The following is a 25,274-nucleotide window of genomic DNA, read 5'->3' on the forward strand; positions in this document are numbered from 1 at the left end:
ACTCTCCACTGCACCTGAAGGTATCGTTGTGTCGTCATCATCAAGCGTCGACGCCTACGTCTAAATTAAGCGTCTGTTTACTGTGAGCTAAGCGTAGCGTCTCCTCTAAGTGTATATTCTATCGAAATTATTTACCGCTGCTCTCTTCTTTTATTTCGATGAACTTCAGCTTTCCCTGCGAGGTTGAGTGGGTTTTTGTTGAGAGCTGTTTCAGCTGCTGAACCTGAAATGGACAGTGAAATTCAACGAGACGGGAGAGTCCTGGATCTGACTGATGATGCCTGGAGAGAAGACAAACTACCGTATGAGGATGTCACCATCCCCTTGGTAAAAACGTTAAACGTGTTTGCATTAAAATACAGTGTGGTTAAACAAATGGTAACGTATCCCTCAAATGACCATTCCGAAGTTCAAAATAAATCATTTGTGAATTATAAAAAAGAGCAAGTCACCCCCAAATCAATTTCTTTTTGCTGATAAAATACATAAATAAGTGTCTAATCAAGCTGTAGACACATGTAGTCAATAATTTGGCATTTTAGAGCATCTTAGTTAAAATTTAAATATTCTGCCCAGAACTGTCAGTGTTACACCCTCTTCAGGTAATTTTAAATCTGCTATCGCTATTGGCTAAGAGGTACCCTATGATGTCAGCTGGCACCATATGATGTCACAATAGGCATGTTTCCATTACCAGAACTCCAGGGTAGTTCCTGGGATGGGGAACTTGACCAGGAGATAGGATGTCCCAGTCCTCTCAGCTGTTGTGTCTCCATTCAGATTCAGCCCTTTCAGAACTTGCACAGACGTCAGCGGGTCACGACTGCTTTGGCAGTGAGTGATGTCACTGATCAGCCCAGAAAAGTGCCCAATGTGTCATTAATAATATCCATCCATCTTCTGAACCCGCTTTGTCCACGTAGGGTCGCGGGGGGGCTGGTGCCTATCTCCAGCGGTCAACGGGCAATTAGGCGGGGTACACCCTGGACAGAGAGCCAGTCCATCGCAGGGCAACACAGAGACACACAGGACAAAAAATCATGCACACACACACACATACACACCTAAGGACAACTTGGACAGACCAATCAACCTAACAGTCATGTTTTTGGACTGTGGGAGGAATCCGGAGAGAACCCACGCATGCACAGGGAGAACATGCAAACTCCATGCAGAAAGATCCCAGGCCGGGAAGCGAACCCAGGACCTTCTTGCTGCAAGGCAACAGCTCTAACCACTGCACAGCCCTCATTAATAATATTTAAAGCATTTATTTTATAGAAGTATATCATAATTTAATCCATTCAGAGGACAAGAGCAGCTCTGAGTTTTGTGAGACAAGCCCCTGGAGTTATCCCCCAGGCTTTCAAACAGGCAGTGGTCCAACCAGTTTTGAAGAAAGCTGGTTTGGACTCCACCTCCCTGGAAGCTTCCATTTTTATCTAAGCTTCTTGAGAAAGATGTTTTTACACAGCTCTCTGACCATTTGCAGACTTTTAACCTTTTAGACCCTTTGCAATCCGGGTTCCGTCCCGGTCATAGTACTGAGACTGCCCTTCTTAGTTTTTAATGATGTTCTGTGGTCCACTGATTCCGGCTCCCATGTTCTACTGGTGTTTCTGGATCTCACAGCTGCTTTTGACACCGTAGACCATGCTATACTTCTGTCCCGACTGAACCAGGTAGTGGGCATCCAGGGAACTGCCCTAAACTGGTTCAGATCGTACCTCAGCAACAGAAGTTTTTGTGTGAGGCTGGGGGATTTTGCCTCTGAAACCTCCTCTCTTCCCTCTGGTGTTTTTATGTTTCATTAAAACCTCAAGAGTCAGTGCAGCTGGCTGTGGATTGCCTGAATGAGGTGAATGGCTGGCTTTATAATAACCTTTTACATCTGAACGAGTCTAAGTTGGAAGCTCTCTTGTTTGTTCCTCCCTCTCCCACTTCAGTTAGTCCTGTCCTACCACCCTGTTTTCGCAGCTTAGTGAAGCCAACCATCACTAACCTGGGGATGGTTTTTGACCCGGAGCTGCAGATGGACTCCCACATTAGCCAGGTGGTTAGATCCTACTTTTTCCAGCTTCATCGGCTATCAAAGATGGAAGTCCATCCTGACTAGACACGACCTGCACACAGTGATCCATGCATTTGTGGTCTCTCGCTTGGATTATGCAAATTCCCCTTTTTATGGATCCACGTCTTCCTCGGTTGTGCGCCTACAGCTGGTGTGGAATATGGCGGCCTGCCCTTTGACGGACACCAGAAGGAGGGAGCACATTACTCCTGTTCTGACCCAGCTGCACTGGCTCCCAGTTTAAAATTTTACTTCTTGTTTTTAAGTCACTATCTTTATGTGCCTCTCTACTTGACTCAGCTGGTTCAGCCCAGTTCAACTCCGGTTGTAGCTAGATTGCTACCTTCGTTAGCTTAGCTCCCACCTCCGCGTTGGCTTTGGGTTAGCTTCAGGTTAGCTTGTAGCTACATTAGCTTCAGTTTGACCGGGTGTCGTCAGTTGATCCCAGCCTTACAGCCCCACCCTCAGCTCCGCCTCTCTTCCCTTTTGTGGAATTGTCTGGGCTTGACGGAACCTGTGACACGGTCAAAATGGCGGTGGTGGCCACCTCCCATTTTGGCACAAAAACTTTTAATTGGAGCCTATGGAAACTCATTGTCCATATATATATATATATATATATATATATATATATATATATATATATATATATATATATATATATATATATATATCGATGGTTCAGCCTTACGTACCTGGTCGAATTCTTCAATCAGCAGACCACCGCCTGTTACAGGTCCCGAGTGTTTGGGTGAAGACGCAAGGAGAACGAGCGTTCTCAATCTGTGTGCCTCCTCTCTGGAACCAACTCCCCCTAGCAGTGAGAATGGCCCCCCCTCACTCTGATCTTAAATCACTTCTGAAGGCTCATTTTTATTCCTTGGCTTTTACTTCAGCCTAGCTGGCATTTTACGATCTTTTTTGTTTTATTTTTATTGTTTTTATAGTAGTTACTGTACTACTTTTCATTACTTCTTCCCGTGGGTTGATTTTATGCTCTTTTACTGTGCAGCACTTTGGTTGGCCTCGGCCGTGTAGAACTGTGCTTTATGAATAAAATGGAATGGAAATGGAATGAAAGTCTGTGAGGGAATTCCACCGAGTTTTCAGGAGATAGATTTTAAATGCCATAGTGGTTTGTTTATTTATTTATTTGCTTCCATTCTGCTTCACCAGCTATTCTAATTTTACTGCTGCTTGCAGTTGTTTTGGACGTCTGCTGATGTCATTTCCTACTGAGTTACAACCAGTCAACTTGAGTTAACTGGAAGTTTCGCTCAGCTCTTTCACCGGGTCGTTTGGAGTACCTACTCCAGAGCAGTACTCCGAAGATTCCCGAAAAATGGCCGTTCGGACAGCCCGGTCAGATGGAGACACTCGCTTGTCGGGAGGTTCCTGTAGCTGGTGGAGGTGGACGGGGGATGGTCAGAGGACGGTCTGGAGCTCCCTAGTTGGGATGCTGCCCCCGCGAGCTGGACCCGGATAAGCGGAGGAAGACGACGACGACGACAAAACAGTCATAATATCTTCAGATGCACATGTCTACAATATATGATATCCACAAGCATGTGAGAATGTGTTTCATTTGCTAGCAGGCACCAGAATTTTGCACTATAATGAACGCTAACGCGATATCTTCAGCCATCGTCACCCGCAAGCTACATGTAGGGAAATCTGTCCGAATTAAACGCCGGCGTTTAGCCACTCCCCGTGCTGCGTCTGTTTGCTCTCATCTCTTCTGCAGACGAGACGCTGCTCATCTTGAACAAGGTGTGTGTGTGTGTGTGTGTGTGTGTGTGTGTGTGTGTGTGTGTGTGTGTGTGTGTGTGTGTTAGTTAGCTCTGCCTTCTCCATCTGCCAGGCAACAGCAGTTTTTACATTTTTCAAACAGGAAGTGGGGTATGGGGTGACTTGCTCTTTACATGCCTCAGTACGGGCAGGTGACATTTGCCCCCATGTCAAAAGTAATACTTATCAACTTTTTGTTGTTTTGCAGAGCGAGCTGCCAGAGGCAGAGCAGGACAACGGCGGATCCACAGAATCGGTTAAGGAGCAGGAGATGAAGTGGACGGACCTCGCCCTACAGAGTCTGCATGAAAACACCCCGACTTCTGGAAGCTGAAGTTCTGATCAGGAATACATCAAAACAATTGTGGACACTGACGGATAATTCATTTCACAAGCGATGAAATGTGTTCCTGTCAAAAGGTTTTCAAATTTCTAACAGCTGATCTGGGTGGTGTTTTAATGGAAAATAGGAAAAGATTACATTCAAAAGCCTCATTTTAATCAGCTTAAAATGCTCAAATAAATATCCTGTCGTTTCAGCTCGCTTGTTGTTTTTTTTATTGTATAAGACTGAAACAACAGTTTATTGGGCTGGGGTTAGGTTTCATATGAATATATTCATAAGGCACACCTATCACACGTTTGTGACTGGTTTAATTTCTTCAGTGTTGTTTAACACCTCTAATTCATCTAGAAACTGCTTAACTTCTCATGTTCAGGCTGCAACGACATGACGAATCCCTCAAATCCACCCAACTGCAGTAAAAGTGCTTGTTGATTTGTGACCACCAGGTGTCCTTGTAGCGCAGTAGAAAGGTTAGTTCTTGTGTCAGGATGAACATCTCCCATCTTTTGAACAAACAAGGCCATGAAATGAAAATCTGAAATTTCAGCATTTCTTTATAAACTTATAGATTTAGAGCAATTCATTCTCAGGAGCCTGCGGGCTGCAAGACCGTTTCACTTTTTCAGTCTTGTAAACAAATTCAATTCAAAAATACTTTATTAATCCCAGAGGGAAACTGATTGCTGTAGTAGCTCATAATAATAATAATAATAAGTCATCAAAGAGTTGTTGTATATTACAATGGCTGTTGGCAGGAAGGATCTCCAGTAGCGGTCAGTGTTGCAGCCAAACTGAAGAAGCCTCTGACTGAAGACACTCTTCCGTTGTCGGACAGTCTTGTGAAGAGAACGCTCAGGGTTGTCCATCATGTTCTTGATTCTCTGGAGAATCCTTCTTTGCATTATCTCCTCCAGCGGTTCCACAGTCGTCCCCAGAACAGAACCAGCCTTTGTTATTAGGCTGTTGAGCCTTTTCAGGTCCCTGCTTCTGATGCTGCTACCCCAACAGACGATGGCTGAAGAGATTACACTCTCAACAACAGACTTGTAGAAGATCTGCAGCATCTTGCTACAGACATTGAAGGACCTAAGCGTCCTCAAAAAGTGCAGTCTGCTGTGTCCCTTCTCGTAAACGGCTTCGCTGTTCTTTCTCCAGTCCAGTCTGTTGTCCAGGTGAACTCCAAGGTATTTGTATTCCTCAACCACCTCCACTTCTTCTCCCATGATGGAAACAGTGTTTGACTCCACCCTGTTTCTTCTGAAGTCTAATGAAGATATTTTCTACTGGCGTGTTCAGAATGTATGAAAATGTCCCATGTGAGCAGATCAGATTATGACAGATAGCAATACAAGATATTAGACCTAAACAGTAACCCATAAAAAATACGTGTCCTCTAATTTCAGATTTTTGCAAGATGATTTAGTCAGATAAATTATATTTTTGCTCCCTGTTTTCTTCTATTATTGTATCATAACTCACCAGTGGATAGCAGTGGGTGGCAGTTTTATCATTTATTATGTTGATTTTCCAAAACACAAAGCATTCTCATCAGATAACTCAGTCTAGATTAAACGTTTTATTTCCATTGTAATCAAAATAAGCAACATACATTTACATTGTAGTTTTAAAGTGAACACTTTCACTATTTTGTTTTTGTGACAACATTGGGTAGTGACCTAGTTAAACAGTTATATTTGGCGCCACTTGAATGAATGCAAGAGTATAAAAGAAAACAATTAAATTTTTTTATACTCTCCTCCTGATCGAGTAAAAAATTAAGTTGAATTATTTCTTGCCACTAAATCATCACAGTTCAGAGATCTCAAATCATTGATGGTATCACTTGATGTCGTCGTTCTCATGACAAAAGGTGTCCCTTGGTTTTGATGCTCGTGACACCCTGTGGTTATACATTCATCACACTCAGCTCATTCTGGGAAATGTGTCCAGAAAATACATGATTGGGAAAAATGTGCATCCGGTGGAGGGTGCAAAATGCCTTGTTATTTAAACAGTGGATTATTGTAATCACTAGCAATACATTGTCAAGGTTAAGGCAGTTGGAGTTTAGTCGTGTTTTGTTAAAATTATAATTTTGCTTTGTGTTCGTACCTGTTTCCTGACAAAAAGGGGAATATTTTCTACTTTTTCATATTTACGAGCACAGTGGCGTACATAACACAATTAGCTGACTTTTAAAACAACAACTGTCTGTTTCCGGTGGGCTTTCGTGCGCATTCCCATCTACTTTGCGCTCGTCTCCTTCTGTTGTTTATTTTCCCACAGCACACGGTCCATGAACGCAGCACGTAACAATGCTTGTTTGCTCACGAGCGCTGCCGAGTGCAGAGCACGAGAGCACGAGGGAGACGCGGACCGTGCCGTGTGCACAGCTCTGACTGTCGCTAAAGTATTATTCTTTTTTCCGAGTTTAAATCATGTTTATTGTAAACTGTTATCATCATATAAGTTTACATACAGTTCGTGCAATTTTAGGCTATTTTTATATGAAGGACTTTAATAAAAAGAACGTATTTTCTTTCCTTTTTCACACTTTAACTTAATTGCAAAATACAAACAAAGAAAGTGACAGTTTGTAGATTTTGGACAAAAAAATGAGCCTATCCCATTTTATTTGTAGCACCTACCAAAGTAAACATATTTTCAAAATTTTTACTTTTCACCTAAAGTGTGACAATGACTTCACAAAGACTGAAAACACACATAATAAGAAAAAATATGTTGTGTTTACAACATATTTGTGTAAATGATTCACACAGAATTCTTATTAAATATCCTGTCAGTGCTTGTTTATAAATTCAACATTAATTAGCTGTATTTATATTTTACCTTTGGCACAATATGAACTTTATTCACAGACACGTTGTTCCAGTTTAAAATAATATATAATGAATGAAAGATAAATAAAACAAAACTTTCAGAAATGGCATTACTGATGTGTGTGTGTGTGTGTGTGTGTGTGTGTGTGTGTGTGTGTGTGTGTGTGTGATAAACATTTTTCTGTAATCTGTTATTTATCTTGAGGACTTTTGGTGAAACTGGGGCACGGTGACATAATAATGAAACAAGTGTTCCTCGCTGGGGAATTGTCTGTTCCCGCTGCTGCAGGTTAACGAAGACGTGTGCAAAAACCTCTTTGTAATCATCTAATCATCGCTGACGAGCCCACGTGCACGTGACTGCGCGTTTTGCACCCGGTCCTCTCGTTGGCTGGACGCTATAAAAGACCCGCCTCTTCACGGTCATCATCACAACACGCCACCGTCAGAGAGGACAGCCGACCTTCAGACCCTGAACAACAAATAAACCAGCACCCTAAAACATGGATCCCTGCGAGTGTGCTAAGAGTGAGTTGACTGTTCTCTTTTGCTCATTTTAAATGTTTTTAACAGTTTTCTAAATTCATTTTTAATATTTTCACTTTTTTTGTGAAGCTCCTTGTGATTTTTATCTTGAGAGGCGCTATAGAAATCTTAATTTTCATTTATTTTGATATTTGACATTAAATGGATGTTGCTTCTGTTTTCAGCTGGCAAATGCAGCTGTGCTGGAAACTGCAAGTGTGCCAACTGCTCCTGCAAATCATGCAAGAAGAGTAAGTTGTTTTACTTCAAACACATTTTTGTATTAAAACCTTTATCCTCACTTTCACTTTGAGTTCTTTACCCAGTATTTTGTGCACATGTGGTTCTAATTTAATCGAAGCAGAATCTAGTCTATTCAGATTAAGTTTTAAATCAGTGGTGTCCAACCCTGGTCCCTGAGGGCCTCTATCAGCATGCTTCCAACACCTAGTTTTATTGTGATTTTTAATTTTAACATGAGTGCAAAGTTTGCATTTTCACACCTGTAATCCAACTAATCGGTTGTGTTGGAGCAGGTAAATGACTAAAACATGCTGGATAGTCGGGCCAGGGTTGACAGTCTAGTTACATCCGCTTTATGATTTCTGCTGCTTCCTAACTGACTTCTCTTTGCAGGCTGCTGCTCCTGCTGCCCATCCGACTGCAGCAAGTGCGCCTCTGGCTGCGTGTGCAAAGGTGCAACCTGTGACAAGACTTGCTGCCAGTAGCGAGACTCTGTGCTACCAATCCCTTTCCCTCCTTGTTTTCATGTTTATCAGTCTAGAAAATGTGTTTTTGTATTTCAAATAAACAAGTAACTCCTAACTTCTAGTGACTTGATTCATTTTGGAGTAACGTTTGGGTGAAGGAAGTCTGTCTGGAGCTGTAATGTGGCCAGTTGGCCTAAATGTTGAGGGCTCAGTTTAATGTTATGAAAAGGCTGCAGCTTGTGGAAATGAGGGGTCTGCCCCAGCTGCCATGATTTTAACGAGTTTGGCTAGAACTTTGGTTCAAATAAAACCGAATAGATTCTCAAGGATGCGGTAAGTAACTATTTGTATGGCACCTCTCACATACTAAAGGGGTCACAAAGTGCTTCACAAGTTAAAAGGCAACAACATATAAATACAGTAAAATACAGCCACAATATACATAGTGTCAAATACAACCAATCCGAATGAGACTAGGTTAAAATGCCTGGAGAAACAAAGGGTTTTAAGATTGCTCTTAAAAACATCAACTGAGTCGATTGAGCGTAAAGATCGAGGTAGCTCATTCCAGAGCCTAGGCGCGACGGCCTGGAATGAGCGATCTCCTCGTGTCCTGAACTGAGTACGTGGGACCATTAAAAGGTTTTGATCCAGTGATCTCAGCCTGCGAGAAGGCGTAAGGGCAGAGCATGTCTCGAACATACAATGGAGCCAGACCATGCAGCGCTCTGAAAGTCAGCACAAGAATTTTAAAATTGATGCGAGATGAGATTGGAAGCCAATGAAGAGCTTTTAAAATGGGGGTAATGTGGGCCCTTCTGTTGTCACGGGTCAGAATTCTAGCTGCACAATTCTGGACTTGTAAGCGGGACAGCTCTTTTTTGTTTAGACAAGAAAATCAACTATTACAGTAGTCTAAACGGGATGATGCAAACACATGAATAATCAACTCAAGATCAACTTTAGACATCAGGGATGAGAAACATTCGAGTAATTAAACTTTTAAGATGGGATGTCCAACCCAGCATGGTTTTTATATGCTAACACTTGATATGTGGGTGAATAAAATGCTCTAATTGGGCTTAATTTTACAAGTAAACCACTGGAGCAGGTACTTTTATGCTAGATCTCACGTATCAGACACATTTGGTAATGGCTAAATGTGTTTCCAACTCTTAAAAGAGCTAACAGATTTAAGATGGGAACGTTTTAAAGAATATCCGTGAAAACTGATGCATGGTTGTGCAGCACGTGACTTGAACCGTTGCTGAAGCGGAACAAGAAAACTGTTTCCATTCGGAACCCTAACTGTGACGTACACCGGAAGTGGCGCATTGTTTCTGTGTAGAAATGTTCCTACGTTTGGTCTGATATCTCTAGTTGCGGGATTTGAACAGAGTCTGTTTAAAGTAGCTTAAAGAACCAAGACATGCCCAAGGTTGTGTCCAGAAGCGTGGTGTGCTCCGACACCAGGGACAGGGAAGAGTACGACGACGGAGAAAAGCCTCTTCATGTCTACTACTGCCTGTGCGGCCAGATGGTTCTGGTTCTGGACTGCCAGCTGGAGAAGTTACCCATGAGGCCCAGGGACCGAGCCCGGGTGATCGATGCGGCCAAACACGCACATAAGTTCTGTAACGTGGAGGTGGACGAAAACGCGTACATCAAGAGAGCCGAAGGCATCGAGCGGCAGTACCGCAAGAAGTGCGGCAAGTGCGGGCTTCTGCTCTTCTATCAGCACCAGGACAAGAACAACTCGGCCACCTTCATCGTTGACGGAGCTGTAGTCAAGTTCGGACAGGGTTTCGGTAACACGAGCGTGTACAACCAGAAGCAGCCGGAGGCTCCAAAGAAGGTCCGCGTGATGATGACCAAGAGGACCAAAGACATGGGCAAGTTCAGCTCCGTCACGGTCTCCACCATAGACGAGGAGGAGGAGGAGATCGAGGCCAGGGAGGTGGCCGACTCGTACGCCCAAAACGCAAAGGTGATCGAGAAACAGCTGGAGAGGAAGGGCATGAGCAAGAGGAGGCTGCAGGAGCTGGCGGAGCTGGAGGCCAAGAAGGCGAAGATGAAGGGCACGCTGATCGATAACCAGTTCAAGTAATGACTCGGACTGGGAGACTCGACTCCTCTCTCCTTCACCTGCTTTCATTGGACAATATGTGGACTCGAGAGAGGATGTGTGTATTATGGTTAAAAGTTCTTTAAGCAAAGTGGCAGATGTTTAAGCCAATCTTAAGTTTTCTATAGAAATAAAGCTCATTTAAAGGTTTGGGTTGTTTTGTAAACACTTGGTCTGGTTTGAGCTATAAAGGTTTCTATCATTTATCAGTTAAGGTATTCTTTTATTTAATCTTATGTTTATGTTCAGTCCTGTAATGTCCCACATGCACAGATTTGGTGCACAGCAGCAATCAGAGATAGTCGAGACAAAATCCACACATCAACAAAGTTACCATATCATCCTTTATTTATTTAGCTTCTTATAATCAGCTCAAGGCCAGCCAGAGCGCTGTGCCATCATGAAAACAGTGCAAGCAATTAAAACAACAGTGCAGCCTTGCATGTAATTGAACACCGTGAATAAAAATACCTCAACCAGGAATTAAAGTAAAGCAGAAGTCAAAACATTTTAGATTGGCATTCAGATGTGAATTTTATATATTTATCTTCATTTAAATTGTAATTATTCTGTAAGACATTTTTCCAGGATGCTGTCTCATTTTCAGAATCTTGAATTTTTATCATTTTTGTTGTATATTTATATATTTATAGCGTATTTTTCTTATAAACTACATACCTGGAGAGAAAAAACATGGATATAGATCATCAGTAATTATTTAGAAATTGTAAATCCAGCTTTAGGAGTAACTAATGTCAAATTCAGGTAGATGGTTTAACAGAATGTATTTATTGAGTATTAGAACTATTTAAAAAGATTATTATGAAAAAGTTATTTTTCTAAGTCCAGTTTTTGGATCACAACAAAATTAGATGATTTTACAATATTACACTTTATGAATCAGCTCTTTGACAACTATGATGTAAAAAAGGAATATCAAAAAGTAACACGTGTTAAACAGTGGTTCACAAGAACTTGAGCTTTAATAAAAAGGATGATTTAGAACAATGCGTGCCAGAAAAGATCACAACGTTGTCGCAAGATGTCAGATAAAAAAGAGCTTTCCATTCTCTGGTGGTGTTTATGTTTTTAAAATAGCATCAATATGTGAAGGCATCAATAACTTACTATATACTAGTATAAATACAAGCTCATTCATTAATTTCTATACCTTTTATTGTTTTTAAAGGAGGACATGTTGAGTTTATATGGACATTTAAAAGAAAAACTTCTGTGGCACGTTCTTTCACTCTTGTTTCAAATAATGTCAGATTTTTCATTTCTAAATAATTTTGTGCCACTTGAATTATTTCACTGACAGAAACGTATGCAGCTCATGGAACAAGAACAAAATAAGTTTGTGTGAAGATTTTTGTTTTATCACAAAACGTCACACAGTTGTGCAGCTATGTCCATGTGCCCATAAACTGTGTTACATAATGAAGTAGCTCTGGGGCTTGTGCCCCAGATGACCAGATCATTGCACAGTTGAGTCTGGAAGCAGGAGTTCAGCACCCATCTGCTCTTTGTGATTCACGCTTCAGTGTTTTTGTTTAGAGCCGACAAAAAAACAAACAGAAAATATCATTCCATTGGCTGCATTGTATTAGGTCATTTAAAATATATATGTTTATTAAAAGTATCAATTAAGACAAGTGGCAGGGATAAATGAAAAATGAAAAGATTTGTTTCATTTATTTCACGTGTACGGTGTTAGGGTTGTGATGTGTCCCAAGTATTTTACTCTCGATGCTTCTAATCATTTTTAATATAAGTTCTATTTAAAGCAATGCAGGGATACAAATATACGTACAAAGAACAAATATGTACACTGTTAAATATGTTATGTTAGTCGGAAAACAAAAAATGACACACATGAAAATAATAGGTATCTTTTGCTTTTGACTAGGATTCCCCAAGTACCCTGAAGGAGGCATGTGACGACAGACGCATGCGCACCGTTATACAGTCTGAATTGACCAATCACCGACGACTTCAGAAATACCGGGGTATACTTTCTGCGGACTACGCTTGCCTGTGAACGAAACTATCTAAAAAGCACATTTATTCACTTACATGAGGCGAACAGGCTGAACTGTAATTTCATCCAACTTTAAAACAGGTATAATAATCGTCTCCATTCAACTGTAGAGAAATTTAACATCAATTTAAATGAAGTCGAAACATGTGCGAGCGTTAGCATCTTAGCCAGCTCGCTAACCGTTTAGCGTCGCCGGTTGATTGTAACTAGGCTATGTTGTAGCATGCTACCACGGTTTTGGAATGTCTGGTACGAGTTTTCACATTTCTTAAGCAGTTTCAATGTCTGAACTTATCTATCGAACGGTATTCTGTTGACGTCCGTAAAGATTGATCTCTCAACTCGTCAAGCACATCATGCGCGCGCTGCAACTGTTCAGCTGTAATCTTTCTCATGTTTACCTTTCAAGCCTTTTCCCCCATGACGCATTTTTACGTTGGTAGATAAATAGTACAGTTTGTTATAACTCCAGGCAGCATAAAGAATTATAGGTTAGACCATCCAATTTTTAAAAGTAGTGTTTTATATCTTCAGTTATGCTGTATCTCAATGTAAACACAGGGTAAACTTGTTTTTATTTAATTAATCAAAAAGCTGCAAGGCAAGGAGGAGCTTTTATCCATGCATCATAAAAGTTATAACGTGACTGTAGAAGTGCACACTTGTCTAAAGTGAACATTGACTTCTTTGGGCTCTGAGCTGACGCATCTAAGATGAATCATAAACTGTAAAACATAGAGTATGTTTTTGGGTTCAGTTGTTTTTTAACTAAGGAGTTTGAAATGATTGTGATTGTAGTTGTTTACTATTTGATTACGGAGCATCATGTTCCCTTCAAGACAGTTGCACTCTGTCATTACTGACAGAGATACTGGCAAGCTATCCTGTCATGTAATCTGTTGTCTTTAATTACCTCTAACACAAAGTCTGTACAGTGTCAAACATTGTAAAATCACAACGTATTTTTGTTTATATTCCACATACTATTTTAAAGTTAAGCAAATTATGAAAATATTATATATTTTTTAGTGGAATATTTTATTGCACAAACCCAGACCCGCAAAACACTTACCATAGAGAACTGTTCAGTGTTTTCATTTCAAGTAAATCACATTTATAAACTTCTCTACCTGTTAAGAGTCATGGATGCAGAAGGGTTTGGAGAGCTTTTGCAGCAGGCAGAACAATTGGCTGCAGAAACAGAAGCTGTGTCTGAACTGCCACATGTGGAAAGGAACCTTCAGGAGATCCAGCAGGCTGGGGAAAGGCTTCGATCCCGCACCTTAACTCGCACCTCTCAAGATGCTGCAGATGTGAAAGCGTAAGCAACCTTTTTGGTTATTAAACCCTTTTCTTCCCCAGGTTATTAATCTCAGGCATGATGTTCAATTGATAGATTACTTTGCCTGCCAGCCTAGCCTGCCATCTAGTGGTGTCAATGTAAAATTACTTCTCTGCCAGTTGAAACCTCTCCAATCTTTTGTTCTTGTAACAGGTCCATCCTCCTTGGTACCAGAGGTTTAGACGTCTTCCACATTTCACAGAGACTGGAAACTCTAAGTGCTGCCACCACCTTTGAGCCCCTGGAACCAGTCAAGGACACTGACATACAGGTATGAATGAAACGAGAAGCCTTGGGTCCTGACACCTGCTAGCAAGTCTCTAATGCTTCAGATGCCTTACTAGTGCAAGCCTCATGTAAGATGAATAAGATAAACTTTTAATGCTCTAATGGTTGCGTGTGCCAAGCCTTTTTAAACATCCCCAACAGGACTTAAGGCTGCCAAATGTTTTCTAACTGATTGCTTATATTATTCCCTTGACATCAGTGGAATATGATTCTGTGCTGTGACACAGTGAGGCTTTCAGGAAGGTTGATGTTATAGGGCTCATAACAAACACTGTAAAACTAGATAATTGTGATTAATTCAGTCTCTTATCAGAGATAAGTGAAAAGAAAAACACTTAAAATTCTGAGCTCAGTGTTGGAAATAATCCCCTTGGATTTTAGCTTGGCAAGCCATCATCTATCTATCTATCTATCTATCTATCTATCTATCTATCCATCTATTCATCTATCTATCTATCTATCTATCTATCTATCTATCTATCTATCTATCTATCTATCTATCTATCTATCTATCTATCTATCTATCTATCTATATCTATCTATCTATCTATCTATCTATCTATCTATCTATCTATCTATCTATCTATCTATCTATCTATCTATCTATCTATCTATCTATCTATCTATCTATCTATTATCTATCTATCTATCTATCTATCTATCTATCTATCTATCTATCTATCTATCTATCTATCTATCTCTATCTATCTATCTATCTATCTATCTATCTATCTATCTATCTATCTATCTATCTATCTATCTATCTATCTATCTATTATCTATCTATCTATCTATCTATCTATCTATCTATCTATCTATCTATCTATCTATCATCTATCATCTATCATCTATCATCTATCTATCTATCTATCTATCTATCTATCTATCTATCTATCTATCTATCTATCTATCTATCTATCTATCTATCTATCTATCTATCTATTATCCATCATCTATTATCTATCTATTATCCATCATCTATTATCTATCTATTATCCATCATCTATTATCTATCTATTATCTATCTATCTATCTATCTATCTATCTATCTATCTATCTATCTATCTGTCTATCTGTCTATCTGTCTGTCTGTCTGTCTGTCTGTCTGTCTGTCTGTCTGTCTGTCTGTCTGTCTGTCTGTCTGTCTGTCAGGGCTGGGGGTAAACGATTATTCTGACGATTATTTTATCGAATAGTCGAATATTCTAATGACTATTTAGACAATTAATCTAATTATTTTTCTATTGCACAGTTAATAAAACCCAAAAAATCTCTAATAAATTCCTCAAAAAAATTAATAAATTGTTACTGTAAGAGAATAAGCACTACAGGCCTTCCATTTCATATAACACTGCTTTTATTGTGTTGGTTGGTTATGTTCTGGTGACGTGTAGAACTTGGGAGTGCAGGCTGCTGCCTGAGAGGTGGTTGGAGACAGAGTGTCTCCATGCTGCTTGTTTTGGTCACTTATGAGCGTGAGGCGAGTGGTGTTACGGCCCTTCCTGGGGAGTTTGGCTCGTGTGCAAAAAGGAAGGGACAATAACGGGATTTAAAAGTTAAAATGATGATCAGGTTTATTTACAACTACAAAAAAACATAAATCTTTCCATCCACGGGTTGGGAATAATAAAACTAATTCTGCCCGTGGGGAATTAAAACAAAAGTACAAATAACTAGGGATGTCCCACTGGGCAAAGATTACTGGGTTCTGGACCAAAATAAGAATCTCCAAAGGTCCAAACTCTAAACTGGGCGGTTAAACCAAACTCACGGTGATATTTTAAACTAAACCGAAAACCCACAACACTCTAAATGTAATAAAAGGGAGATCTGCACCACAAAAAAGATTAACTCTGAACCAAAACGTAACCGCTTATCCAAACGCAAGAAGTTGTTAGCGAAGATGCTAACAGTAGCTTTACCATCGTTAAGTTCAAGTTACCAAGTTTAAATAAACCAAAAATACCCAGCAGCAAACAGACCAGCACGGAGGAGAGACTGCTACCACCAAAACAGCTCTCAGATGGGCCATTCCCATCTGTACCGGGTCGGCCCGGGCCGGGTAGCGTAGGTTGTTTACATATCTGGGTGGTCTGGTATTTTTCCGGGCCAACCAAGGCTCATTCTCAGCCCTCTTCTCGAGGGGGTCTGCTTCAGGCTGACCAGGGCCAACACGCCCACTGCTGACAGCAAATTCACACCTTCCATTAGAGCAAGCCTCTGATTGGTGGGTAGAATCAGCCCACATGGGCTTAAGGCAAGGATGTGTGGAATCAACCGGGCCAGGCTGGGGCCGACTGGGGCTACCCGGCCCGGGCCGACCCGGTACAGATGGGAATGGCCCACTAATGTCTGAAAGAAGCTCCTTTATGAAGGGAGAAACGCTCCCGGTGATTTTCTACATCTGCGGTAGAGACAAAGCAGCGCATTTGACCCTGGAAGTTGTCGTCCGTTGCCGGGAGACGAAGGCGGGCAAAACAGGAAAGGAATCTAGTAGCGGACGGACATTGTTCCGGGTCTTCGGTATTTGGTGGAGATGTTAGTGAAGGTGGAGAAGAGGGCGAGCTAGAGGAAGAACAGGCAGATTCCTCTATTTACAAACTCCTGGGGATGCAGCAAGTGGGCGCGGTGCGTCGACTTCCGGATCTGACATCGACTAATTTATAGAATCGAGCCGTTGACGTCATCGAGGCGTCGCCACAGCTCTACTGTCTATCTATCTATCTGTCTATAAATCTATCTGTCTGTCTGTCTATCTATCTATCTCATCATCCTCTCTCTCTCTCTCTCTCTCTCTCTCTCTCTCTCTCTCTCTCTCTCTCTCTCTCTCTCTCTCTCTCTCTCTCTCTCTCTCCTACTTTGGGTTATGTTTGATAATCATCGCCTCTCTCTCTCTCTCTCTCGCTCTATGTGTGTGTGTGTGTGCACGCATGCTTTTGGACATCATTCCTTGATTCACCACAGGATAAATGATAACCCATGGATACCGTTTCCTATCAGTGGAACGTCGGCTGGGTAAAAAACTAAAGAGGGGAAGTACGGTTGGTTATGTGTGATGTTATGGAAGAGTGGACCGAGTTGTTGGAACGTTTGGATCTTTCTCAAATGTTTTTAATCACAGCTTTGATTCTCATTTACTCGCCTAGATCCTTTTTATTTGTTTTTCTTGTTTCTTGTGTTGCTTTTTTCTGAACACTTCTCAGCCTTATGGAGGTGTGTCTGGTTCTTCTTGGTCAGCCGGATGTAGAGCTGGCCTGGGTGGGTTTGACGAGCTGACTGGAAGAGCACTTAGCTTCTGACCGTGAACACACACTTTGTCTCCACCACCCTCCCGCTGCTGTTTGTTTTCCAAGTTTCATATAGAAAATGGAACTCTTCCTGCTGTTTTATGGGCACAACTGCAGCTCAGAGCTAATGTTTCAGCCAAGTCTCCATTTCATCAGTAATGTTGGCAGTCTTGTCATCAAAAACATGTAATCGTCACTTTTTGGCTTGAAGTATTTTTCCTAAAGCTCAGTCTAAATTCAAACTGATATTTATGAAATATCAGTTTTAATTTGTTTTCTAAGTCTGTTACTTTTCTCCTGTTGGGTAAAAATGACCATTTACTTCCCTTCTGTCTGGCTGGGGTGGGGCCCATTAGCTCCCCCTCTCAGCCGAACACTTCCTTTTCACTCCATTCAATTTGACTGTCCATCCTCCCTTTCTCTCTTTCTTTCTTTCTTTCTTTCTTTCTTTCTTTCTTTCTTTCTTTCTTTCTTTCTTTCTTTCTTTCTTTCTTTCTTTTTCTTTCTTTCTTTCTTTCTTTTTTTCTTTCTTTCTTTTTCTTTCTTTTTCTTTCTTTCTTTCTTTCTTTCTTTCTTTCTTTCTTTCTTTTTCTTTCTTTCTTTCTTTCTTTCTTTCTTTCTTTCTTTCTTTTTCTTTCTTTTTCTTTCTTTCTTTTTCTTTCTTTCTTTATTTCTTTCTTTCTTTTTCTTTCTTTCTTTTTCTTTCTTTCTTTCTTTCTTTCTTTCTTTCTTTCTTTCTTTCTTTCTTTTTCTTTCTTTCTTTCTTTTTCTTTCTTTCTTTCTTTCTTTCTTTTTCTTTCTTTTTCTTTCTTTCTTTTTCTTTCTTTCTTTCTTTTTCTTTCTTTCTTTCTTTCTTTCTTTTTCTTTCTTTCTTTTTCTTTCTTTCTTTCTTTCTTTCTTTTTCTTTCTTTCTTTCTTTCTTTCTTTCTTCCATCCATCCATCCATTCATTCATTCATTCATTCATTCCATCCACCCATCCAGTAAATCCATTTTAGGGCCGGTGCTTTAGCACAGGAAGCAAAGAAAGCTTCGGCTCTTTTGACTCCTGTAATTTTCTCCCTAGCAGGGGATGATGTCCCTTTCAGCCGATACAAGATTGAACTCGGGGCTGAAACACAGCGTGCCGCACCCGGGAAGTCTCTTAAAGGAAGTGTTCACACGTTTCCTCTTTTGATGCTGCATTACTGCAGGTTTCCATCAAGCTCCCAACATTCCCAGACTGAGTTAGCACAGCTCTTGTGTGCATAAATCTCATTTTAGCCACGTCTGTCTTGTTTGTTTAGTCATTTTAAGTTCATGGCTTTAGGCGACGTGGACTAAATGGTAAATCGGGTTTTTTCTACTTGCACACAGGACATGGCTGTGTGTGGCATACCCACGCAACGTGAGGATTTGGGGTAATTGAACAGAGTTTTACTTGGTGGCTTAACTTTGAGCTGTACGTTAAACAAATTAGAAAATTTAAATTCTATTTAAGACCCAAATAATCAAAATGTTAACAAAAGAATTAATATTAAACTGATTTTGCCCAATTCTGCTCTCATTCTCATATTTATATTCTTTATATTTACATTTTTATATAATTTCAGGGGCTAAACTGGAGGACCCTTGGGTTAAATAATCAAGTGAAGACAACTAAAGACAGTTTTGTTGCATAAATCAGGGACATGACCTCCTGATTTCCATGCCGGGTACTTCCCTCTCTGCAGCCACTGGATACAGGATTTGAGGCTAAAGGCTGTAGACGAAATTTGATCCGGACACATAAGAAGTCCGACTTCATGCTGAGCATGCAAACCCAACTCTCACTGTCACACTGGAGGACCTGACGACACACAGCAGAGGCAGCCATTCTCACTAAAACCCGATGTGTAAAAAAACGACGCTCTCCTGTATCTAAACGCTTTTACAGAACATGAGGCTTGATTGGTTGTAGGAAATATCGTTTCATATTGAAATGATTCTCTGAAAAGGAGTTTATTATTAGAAATGTAACATATACAGTCATTTTAAAAAGTCCTGAATTGATCACTCGGTCGCGTTTAAAAGGATTTTGCTTCACAAACTGGACATTTCCATTGCCTGAGATTGAAGTGGCTCTAATATCTGTCGGCCCTAATTGAGTAGAATATGTTTTAGAGTGCAGGAGATGTGCGCTGGGTGTAACTGAGCCCCTGAACAAGGCTTTGGGAGTAGTCCTGATGCAGCAAATCAGATTGGCGTATCTCTTTTAGCACCTACATTGTTCAGATTTGGCCTCAGGGCGTGTCACTGCCTTTGAGTTTAGTCTAACTCCTGAGAAATCTTGATGATTTTTAAGGATTTCAGGTTAATAAACCAAGCAGAAGAAATGCTCTAACTTCTGAATTTACGTCTGAGTGAACTGATTTGTGCCTCTGCAGCTCCGGTGTTGAGCTCACACGTGCATCAGAAGGCAGTGGGGTGTGAATGACTGGGAGTTCGAAGTAGTCATAACCCGTTTATTCACAGCTGATCATCGTGTAGAGATAATATTACGTACAGCTCTAATTTTGTTTTATTAAAACATCTTTATTTAAATTTTGAGAATACTAGTATAAAAATAAAATCATAGATCTAATCCATAATGGCGTCCATCGGGCCGGAAAGATTTCATGTCGTTGCGGTATCAGCATTTTTATTATCAGTGCCACAAAGGGCTGCTTGGGTTGCAAAAATGTCGGTTCTTAGATTTCCAAATGCTTTAAATATCAGTAATATCTTTTCCATGTAAAGACAGCCTCAGTGGCCACACCCAGTTTCCTGTAGATGGGATGAGCTGGGATGCTAAAGCGCTCAGGAAGGGAAACCGGAGCAAAGACGTGATCTGTTATCGTTCATGTGCCGGTTAGCCACGTATAGCAGCATTCAGTAAGAATAATTTCGTAAAAATACCCAAGAATTGCTTTCTCCATGAAAATTCATGGAAAATACCAGAAACATGGGTTTTTTGGCCATATTTTGTTTGTTTTCACAGTTTTTGATGTCAAACGTAGTGAATGCTGACTTGTGCAGCTGGTTATGATCCCAAATTAAAGGCGTATGATCCACAGATGAATCTTTTCATGCATAATGGTCTCTACAGCAGACCACTTCTCAGAATTGTTTATTTTTGCTATTTGGCAAAGCTGTTGATGCATTTGAGCCTCCACATTGTACTCCAGTGAGCCAGTCCCACACGTTTCACCTCCAGAATGCACGCCGTCAGCTGAAGTGGACATATTATAAACACTGAAAATTAAATAGTAAAAAAAACATTCAAATTTCTTTCATGCATACCTTAAGATGAATAAAAATAGTGAAAAAATCCTGATTAAAAATTTCATAATTTATGCATGAACGGGTTCATTCTCCTAATAAATAATTAGATTTAAACCTCTCCAAACACCTGGATCTTAGCTGGGTTTGATGCTAAATCTGTCTCGTTTTAGTGAGGCAGTTCTCTGTTGAGCCGCTACGAGTCCTCACATATTCTCTGTTATTCTTCATTTATAACATATTGTATAAAGTAATAAATGAGAGAAATATTCACAGATATTCAGAGTAACACACCAAGCAGGAAACGAAAGGCGGCGTGTGATATAACCAGAAAAATGCAGAGCAGTACCGGTAGAAAAATGGCGACTCGCTGCTATTTTTCCACCTTTGTCTCCCTTATCTCCTTTTGTACTGTTCCAGCTTTTGTGGCCGGTGTGCCTTTCCTGTCTCTCTCTCTTTTTGTTAACCTCACATTTGTTTCATCTCCAGCTCCCTTTTCTCTTTCAGTTCCATTATCTTTTCCCCTTGTCCTCTTTTCCTTCCTCTCCCGGTTACATCCTGTCTCTCTCTCTCTCTTCTGCCCTCTCAGCCTATTACTTACAAACGTCTCTCAGCAATAATGGCACGCGTTTGGTGGATGTAGTCGGCTAAGCCCAGAGCATCTGCTGAGATAAACGAACGCTCCTGACATAGCTTCACTGGGGGAAGTGTGTGTGTGTGTGTGTGCGCGGCTGCTTGTGGCGTGTTTGCACGACTGTTTTTGTGTCAGTTGCTACTGATTACCACCACATACTGTGTCTCTGCATGTGCTTCTGAATGAATGAATGAGTGTGTGTAGAGTAGGTTTGTCGTTACGTGGGTGCGTGAATTCCCGACAGCAGAGGCCGGCACAAAAAAACACCGCCAGTCGCTTCCATCTGTGTGAATGAGACTAAACTTTTATGTGGAGGTGTTCAGATTAATGTTCCTGTTTTTGTATGTGTGTAATAATCATTATCCTTCTTGTAGGCATGCCCCCCCCCCCCCCCCATATGCATCCCAAACCCTTCATTAACTAAACATGACCCTTAAGAGCATGATTAGCCTCAATTCAAGACAGGATGTCGGAAGCCATCAACCGAGGGGGAAAAAATCCATTACTATAATTGCATTGAGCTGAGGGAGGGAGGGAGGAGAGATGGAGGGAGGGAGGGAAGAAAGGAAGGATACAGAGATGGATAAAAAGGAAGAAAATGAGTGAGGCTGAGGAAGGGTGGAGGCAGAGGGCTGTCAGAGATGCAAGGATGAAGTGAAGGAAGAAAAGAGAGAGAGAGGATGGAGCATGGCGGCTCAGAATGGGAGGGGGTGGGGTGACTATGAGCAGATATCCTATATAAACGTATAGCTGCTTCTTGTGGACCGACCCCCCCCCCCCCCCCGCGTCGGAGCACTCAGTTGGTACAGCCCTCCGACAATAAAACCACCTCCACTTAGTCTTGATGTGGCACTTTCACTCCATTCTCTGGCTGACACGAGTCACCGGCCTGCTGGAGGAGGCGAGGAGGCTGCAAGCGGACCTCCATGCCGGCTCCTTAGGGCACAGAGAACACGCCACAGCCTGGCGCCCTGTGATGCTGCCGTGACACGGCTGAGTGGAGAGATGGAAGGAAGGTCCAGGTCTCCTGAGCTGTCAAAACTCAGATATCCTGATGCGAACAAAGAGACTAAAAACTATAACGTACCATATGATTTTCTTTACCCGTCACTTCCTGTCGTCTCGTCTGTCTGCGGCGGCGGCATGAAGCCTCTCAGCACGAGTGAGTATTGCTCGCCTACACGGATACGCCCTCGCACACTTACCCAGACTTTTTTAGTCACCTCTGTCTTTTTACTGCTGGGCTGGTGATTGTACGGTGTGTGTGTGTGTGTGTGTGTGTGTGTGTGAGATGCAGAGGATTTTCTGAATTAACATTAATCTCAGGGAATAAACATAATCATCTTAAATGAATGAATATTTGAATCTAAGAGGTGTTGGTGTGTCCTCGAGTGTTTTTTGCTACGCACCAACCAGAAAGGAAAAGAAGGGTGGGGTTTCTCCGGGTCAGATCATCTCACCGCGTCACGGTTCCTTACTTTTACTTTCACAACGACCTGCAGAGTGCAGAGCTCCCTTTACTGTGACTGTTGTCCGGTACAGCTCTATAATCAGAGTAAGGTCATTAACATGCAGTTTCACCGTGTTCATGTGAAGGCGTAGCACGACTACCTTCACCAGGACCGTTAGTCAGCATGTAGGAGGAGCTTTTGTCTGAATTTTCATGCGTAGGTTTGAGTCGAAACACATTTTTTAATTATAAGACTTTGTGTGATTTGATATCCTGAAATATAAGAATATTTGACTGTTTTTCTTTGATTTAATGTAGTTTTTTATTAGAATTACAATCTTGTAGGAAAATATATATATTGATGGGTCAGTTTTGGCCTCCTACTAGCAGTTTAACGTTTACTACCCGTGTTAACGGGATAACTGCCCGAGTTGCTAGTTATTGTTAATTTAACTGAATGCGTTATTTCAGTAGAAGCTTCTGGGCTGTCTGACCAGCAGGCTGTGGGTGTTCACCGCGGGTTGAAGGTCTCTTTGGACTCGCAGTACAGGGGTGGGGCAGTGGAAAAGAACAAATCCCCTAATACTGGCGTCGTTGCGCTGGTAGCTACTTTTGCTAAAATGTTCATGAATCTTTTCATTCGGGTGTCACACGGGACTCTTGAGCCAGATCGGCTGTTTAAACAGAAGCTTTTTGCTTCTCAGACAAATGAGGATTTTTGGCTGCAGCTGTTGGCAAAGTTGACGGTTTTTATTTGGCACAGAAAACGGCGAATAAGCAGTTTTTGGCATTGCAAATGCAGCTGGAAACCTGCAGCAGAGTGACAGCAATGGAAAATCCTGCATTTCCTGTTGAAGCAAAAATGCTGCAGCCACATCCCGGAGGTGTTGTCCAGTGTGCCGCCGATGGTTTGGTTGGAGAGCGCAGCACGCGCTCGGCTACTGCCTGTATCTAGGAAACAGAAACGATCTCATCACACACTAAAACAGCCATCTGACATTAGATTTATGTCTTTTGACCTTTTTCCCTCCTATTTTGGCTTTTTTCATTTTTTCTGTTCTCCAACTTTCCAGTGAGCATTGACCTGAGATGGTCTCTGACAAGAGTAGATAACTCAAACTATTTCTCCTCGGCTCCCGGGAACAAATGTGATCAGAAAATAAAGCAACTAGGTGAAGGAAGCTGCATCACCATGTTACCCAAAGGGCAAATGTTGCCGTAGCAGTGAAGCATCTTTGCTCTGAAGTAACTGAATTTCTTTTGCAGATTAAATTGGAGACTTATCAGATCACCTCGATGGATACGTATCTGTTCTCCTTATTGAGAGCGCCGTTACATTTGGTCACATCTGCTCATTTATTTGCAGAAATGAGGCTGCAGACTTGAAAGCAACCTTTACTCTGCTTTACTGTTGCTTGTAGATGCTAACTATAGCCCTCATCAGTCCAGAGCACCTGCTGCCAGTTCTTATGGTTTCGTGCTTAGTGAGATTTCTTGGCCTGGCTTCCCCTCAGAGATGTAAAGTTTTGGCTGCAGTTCTTCCACAAAGGCCACTCCTGGCTAGACTTCTCCGGCCAGTAGAGGGGTGTCCAAGAGTCCAACCAGATCCTGCCAGTTCTGAGCTGATGGCGCTGCTGGGCATCTTCCAGTTTTCACTGGAAGTGGTCATGGAGTCTTTCATTTGGTGCACAAATATGTCTTGGCCAGTTTTCCACAACCTCATCTTGGTAGCAGAGTCTGGCTGTTCCCCACCCAGTGTAAGCCTCCTGCTCACTTATTTCTGTTCCTGATGCCTATGTATGGAAATTATTGTTTCATATATTTGGTTACATCTATAAATCTATTTTGTTGTAGTTCTATAAAGTCATTGACTTTTATGCAAGTGCATCTAAACCGATGGATGTTGCTTTGAAGGCACGCTAAATGTTTATCGATGACATCAGACCAGTTTTTATGCAAGGTATCCGCGAAACCTTAAAACGTCTTTAATTTGCTTTTCCAAATTTAAGGCCTGAAAAATCCTTAAAAATGTCAAATAACCCTTAAATACAGTTTCCAAAGGTCTTAAATTACCAAAGACCCAATAAACAAGATTTTCGTAAATTTCTAGTTGGTGTTCAGCGTTTTTTATGTACGATGTTGGCGTAAGCGGAACCGTACACATTCAGCTGGTTGTGAAAGGGGGCTTTTTTTAGATGAGCACACTAGCTGGTTAAGCTAGTGGGAGCTTGCGCCATGGGGAAGTGCAAGTTTAATGCTAACTGGATGGCTAATCCCACGTTAGCACCGGTTCCAGGCAATAGCTGGAAATTATAGCTTAAATTAAAATGTAAAAAATAGCTTAAATTTGGTCAAAGTGGCCTTAAAAAAGGTCTTAAAAAGTCTTAAATGTGGCTCCTTAAACCTGCAGATACCCTGTTACGACGTCATGCACTTGTTATGTTTATATTATGTGTTGCGTTTTAGACACAAAGGTGTAGTCTACATGCTGTGTTTGTTTTATTCGTTTATCTTCTTTTCACCAGTCTGCTTCTGAAACAACAGATGGC

At 41.3% G+C, this 25,274-nt stretch overlaps 3 protein-coding genes across 5 annotated transcripts in view; all 3 read left to right on the forward strand.

The window, feature by feature from the left end:
• Positions 1-27: 27 nt before the first annotated feature.
• On the forward strand, positions 28-4,398 carry anapc13 (anaphase promoting complex subunit 13). The gene is made up of 2 exons (XM_015965382.3): positions 28-327; positions 4,068-4,398. Exons 1-2 carry the CDS (start codon positions 229-231, stop codon positions 4,191-4,193), a joined length of 225 nt encoding a protein of 74 aa, XP_015820868.1. The 5' UTR covers positions 28-228; the 3' UTR covers positions 4,194-4,398.
• A 5,173-nt stretch (positions 4,399-9,571) lies between these two features.
• On the forward strand, positions 9,572-10,555 carry steep1 (STING1 ER exit protein 1). Its single transcript, XM_015965389.3, has one exon. It carries the CDS (start codon positions 9,710-9,712, stop codon positions 10,385-10,387), a length of 678 nt encoding a protein of 225 aa, XP_015820875.1. The 5' UTR covers positions 9,572-9,709; the 3' UTR covers positions 10,388-10,555.
• A 1,817-nt stretch (positions 10,556-12,372) lies between these two features.
• Positions 12,373-25,274, forward strand: part of nup93 (nucleoporin 93) — a 28,860-nt gene continuing 15,958 nt past the window's right edge. For 2 of the 3 annotated variants that reach the window (XM_015965383.3, XM_015965384.3), the window contains exons 1-3: positions 12,373-12,527; positions 13,585-13,767; positions 13,942-14,059. In XM_015965383.3, coding sequence (XP_015820869.1) covers positions 13,589-13,767; positions 13,942-14,059 — 297 coding nt within the window. In that variant the 5' untranslated portion in view covers positions 12,373-12,527; positions 13,585-13,588. Of the gene's footprint in view, positions 12,528-13,584; positions 13,768-13,941; positions 14,060-22,112; positions 22,438-25,274 lie in introns of those variants that run through there. The other variant, XM_015965385.3, reaches the window with a different exon arrangement.

Source organism: Nothobranchius furzeri, chromosome 4 (assembly GCF_043380555.1).
Source record: "Nothobranchius furzeri strain GRZ-AD chromosome 4, NfurGRZ-RIMD1, whole genome shotgun sequence".
In the NCBI taxonomy this organism is placed as follows: Eukaryota; Metazoa; Chordata; class Actinopteri; order Cyprinodontiformes; family Nothobranchiidae; genus Nothobranchius; species Nothobranchius furzeri.